Source organism: Myotis brandtii, unplaced genomic scaffold (assembly GCF_000412655.1).
Source record: "Myotis brandtii unplaced genomic scaffold, ASM41265v1 scaffold663, whole genome shotgun sequence".
Taxonomy (NCBI): Eukaryota; Metazoa; Chordata; class Mammalia; order Chiroptera; family Vespertilionidae; genus Myotis; species Myotis brandtii.
Window position 1 is genome coordinate 1 of NW_005370572.1, and position 4,304 is coordinate 4,304.

At 37.2% G+C, this 4,304-nt stretch overlaps 1 protein-coding gene across 1 annotated transcript in view; it reads left to right on the forward strand.

The window, feature by feature from the left end:
• Nucleotides 1–298: 298 nt before the first annotated feature.
• Nucleotides 299–4,304, forward strand: part of LOC102263468 (cubilin) — a gene marked incomplete at its 5' end in the record, with an annotated part of 113,991 nt that continues 109,985 nt past the window's right edge. Inside the window, 3 exons of the mRNA XM_005880961.2 lie at nucleotides 299–483; nucleotides 1,810–1,974; nucleotides 2,883–3,075. Of these exons, the coding sequence (XP_005881023.1) occupies nucleotides 299–483; nucleotides 1,810–1,974; nucleotides 2,883–3,075 (543 nt within the window). The remainder of the gene's footprint in view (nucleotides 484–1,809; nucleotides 1,975–2,882; nucleotides 3,076–4,304) is intronic.

Sequence of the window (4,304 nt, forward strand, 5' to 3'; positions counted from 1 at the left end):
TTTCCCATGTTCCCAAGTCCCCTTGGGTTTGGGAATCCCTTTCAAATCAGAAGTTATCCTTTGTTTTCACACCAGCAACCTTCTAAGGAGATGGAGTTCCATTCACAAAATTACCCTTCTCCAGCATTTAATAGATAGCACAGAAACCAAAAGGGAAGCAGTATTTCTTTCAGTGGTCAGAAAAGAAATCACAGGCAATTAAAAGTGCATCCTTTTCAACACCCCTTGCCTTTTTCTTTCATCTTACTAAAGAGCTGTTCTAAGTAGGTCTGACTTATTACTTCATTTTTCCTCCTAGTATTTGGCAATGACAATATTGTGGGAACTCATGGGAAAGTTGCCTCTCCCTTATGGCCTGGAAATTACCCTCACAACTCTGATTACCAATGGATAGTAAATGTGAATGCCTCTCAAGTTGTCCATGGTAGGATCTTGGAGATGGACATTGAATCAACACACAACTGCTATTATGATAAATTAAGGGTGAGTTTCCAAGTGCAACTGATGCTTATAATAGGTGAATTGCTATTGGCAAAAACAAATCCAAGTTAGTGTTTATTCAGCATTTGCAAATTGTATGGAATGGTCTATCTCCCTTAAATCATGATTACCCCCTATTACCTGTACCAAGGGTAATTCTGGTATTATAGTTATTTGTTTTTATCACTATTGTAAAAATGCCTCTTGAGCTTTGTCTAAGTATACATATGTATTTCTTAATTATTCTATCTTATATCCCATTTCCTGCTTATTCTTATGTTAGAGTATTAAAATTTAAAGAATCCTTTTAAAATAAATAAATATATTAAAATTGTGATGATCATTGCCATCTGGACACTGATTATTGTATCAATTTCAGATACACCATCAGATTTTATCTCCAGCTTTATTGAAGTATATTTGAGAAACAAATATTGTACATATTAAAGATGTACAACTTGATGTTTTGATATATGTGAAATATATGTTTGCCTATTTTACTATCAGATTCTTGAAGTCCATGATTCCACCGTATTCATCTTGGGTTCACAATGGCTAACATAGAATTCAGTACCTGATAAATGCTCAGTACATGAGAATATAACTATTACATACAGTAGCTTCAGTAGAAAAATTTATGATAATAATTATTTAGGAGAAGGTGGAGGGAAAGATAGGAAATGTGGCTGGACAGCATCCATCACGTGTGCAATAAAGAGAAAGTGTGCTCCATGCTGCGTGTTTGGGAGCTAGCATAAAATGTGTCTCTAAATAGGTACTCAATATTTTTAAACCAAATGAAAAAGATTTATTGAGTGCTTTGAAGGTGTGCTGAGCAGTTGCAAACTACAATTCTTTTGTTGTTATTAATTCTGCATCTTTACTTCTGTGGAGATAGGAATTCCTTTAGGATACCTCTTCACTTTCTCTCATTAAACCTTTCCTCTTTCTTGTTTTTTTATTTCCTTTCTTCCTAATTTCCTTTGAGGCCCCAAAGCACATTCAATAACTGCTAGTTTTGCACACCTCTCTTGGTTTCTACTCTCCACCACCAAATTTTACTGTGTCATAAAAGAAGCTATATCACATAGAATATATTTATTAATATAATTCAGCAGCAAAGATATAAATAATTTTAAAACATTAAATTATTGCAATTATGTTAAATATTTAATGGCATTTTTTATTTTAAAACAGATATGTTTACTCACTTATTTTTCCATTATGATAAATTATAATAACATAATATATACTTTTAATTTTTTTAATGAAGAAAAATAGAGGTAATTGCCTTAATTCATTGTCCTATTATCTGTGTTTTACCTGCAGATTTATGATGGCGCTGGCATTCATTCTCGCCCCATTGGAACGTACTGTGGTGCTCAGACTGACTCTTTTAGCTCCACAGGAAGTTCTTTGACATTTCAGTTTTCTTCTGACTCTTCAGTCTCAGGGAAAGGATTCCTTCTAGAGTGGTTTGCAGTGAATGCTGCTGTTGGACCCTTACCTACCATTGCTACAGGTGTGTTTGGTAACAAATGAAATTCTTTTTAGGGGATGGTATGTGTAGGCCAATATTTCAAAGGGTTCTAACATAATAGGGCCAAATATGCAAATGAGTAAGAAGAATAAATACCTCCCTCCATATCTCCAGGTGTTCTTTTAATTTCGTAGACATGTAAAAATTGTATGTTCACCCTGGTCGGTGTGGCTCGGTGGGTTAGGTGTCATCTCATGCTCAAAAGGTTGCTGATTCAATTCCCAGTCAGGGCACATGCCCGGGGTGTAGGTTAGGTCCCCGTTGGGGGCGTGCAAGACGCAGCTGATCAATGTTCTGCTCTCACATTATGTTTCTATTTCTCTCTCCATCTCCTTTCCCCTCTCTCTAAAATTCAATAAAAAATATTTAATAACAATAAGCCCTGCTGGTGTGGCTCAGTGGTTGAGCATCAACCTAAAAACCAGGAGGTCACGGTTCAATTCCAGGTCAGGGCACATGCCGGGGTTGAGGGTTCGGTCCCCAGTAAGGGACATGCAGGAAGCAGACGATCAGTGATTCTCATCATTGATGTTTCCATCTCTCTCTCCTTCTTCCTTTCTCTCTGAAATCAATAAAAATATACTTTAAAAATTGTATGTTTATTTCTAAAAATGCTAGTTTCCCATATATTTCTCATATTAATTAATGGTTTAATATCCATAAGATATTCTACTTACAATATTTAGAGATCACCTTAGAGATCTCTGAAAATTTGATTTTAAAATACAACTCACACACACACGCGCACACACACACACACACACACGCACACAACATAATATATACTTTTAATTTTTTTAATGAAGAAAAATAGAGGTAATTGCCTTAATTCATTGTCCTATTATCTGTGTTTTACCTGCAGATTTATGATGGCGCTGGCATTCATTCTCGCCCCATTGGAACGTACTGTGGTGCTCAGACTGACTCTTTTAGCTCCACAGGAAGTTCTTTGACATTTCAGTTTTCTTCTGACTCTTCAGTCTCAGGGAAAGGATTCCTTCTAGAGTGGTTTGCAGTGAATGCTGCTGTTGGACCCTTACCTACCATTGCTACAGGTGTGTTTGGTAACAAATGAAATTCTTTTTAGGGGATGGTATGTGTAGGCCAATATTTCAAAGGGTTCTAACATAATAGGGCCAAATATGCAAATGAGTAAGAAGAATAAATACCTCCCTCCATATCTCCAGGTGTTCTTTTAATTTCGTAGACATGTAAAAATTGTATGTTCACCCTGGTCGGTGTGGCTCGGGGGGTTGGGTGTCATCTCATGCTCAAAAGGTTGCTGATTCAATTCCCAGTCAGGGCACATGCCCGGGGTGTAGGTTAGGTCCCCGTTGGGGGCGTGCAAGACGCAGCTGATCAATGTTCTGCTCTCACATTATGTTTCTATTTCTCTCTCCATCTCCTTTCCCCTCTCTCTAAAATTCAATAAAAAATATTTAATAACAATAAGCCCTGCTGGTGTGGCTCAGTGGTTGAGCATCAACCTAAAAACCAGGAGGTCACGGTTCAATTCCAGGTCAGGGCACATGCCGGGGTTGAGGGTTCGGTCCCCAGTAAGGGACATGCAGGAAGCAGATGATCAGTGATTCTCATCATTGATGTTTCTATCTCTCTCTCCTTCTCCCTTCCTCTCTGAAATCAGTAAAAATATATTTAAAAAATTGTATGCTTATTTCTAAAAATGCTAGTTTCCCATATATTTTTCATATTAATTGATGGTTTAATATCCATAAGATATTCTACTTACAATATCTAGAGATCACCTTAGAGATCTCTGAAAATTTGATTTTCAAATACAACATGCACACACATGCGCACACACACACATATACACACACATTAGTTAAGGATCCACTAATAAAAAGAACTGCTTTCCCTCTATATTTCATTTTAAATTTGCCTTCAGAAATGCTTCACTTTCCCCTTTGCTTGTTGTAAACCTTCATGTTTCAAGGAAAAATTGGCCTATTTTTTTTTAAAGAGAGAATGGAAAGGAGGGGAAGAAAACATCGATGTAAGAGAGACACATCAACTGGTTGCCTCCTGCATGCGTCCCGACTGGGGCTAGGTATCAAGCCTACAACCAAAATATGAGCCCTTGACTGGAATCAAACCCAAAAACCTTCAGTCTTAGGGCCAACACTTTTACCACTGAGTCAAACCAGCTAGGGCTAAGAATGGAATTTGTCTTTTCTTTTTTCCTTTTTTTATTTATTTCAGAGAGGAAGGGAGAGGGAGAGAGAGAGAGAGAGAGAGAGAGAGAGAGAGAGAGAGAGAAACA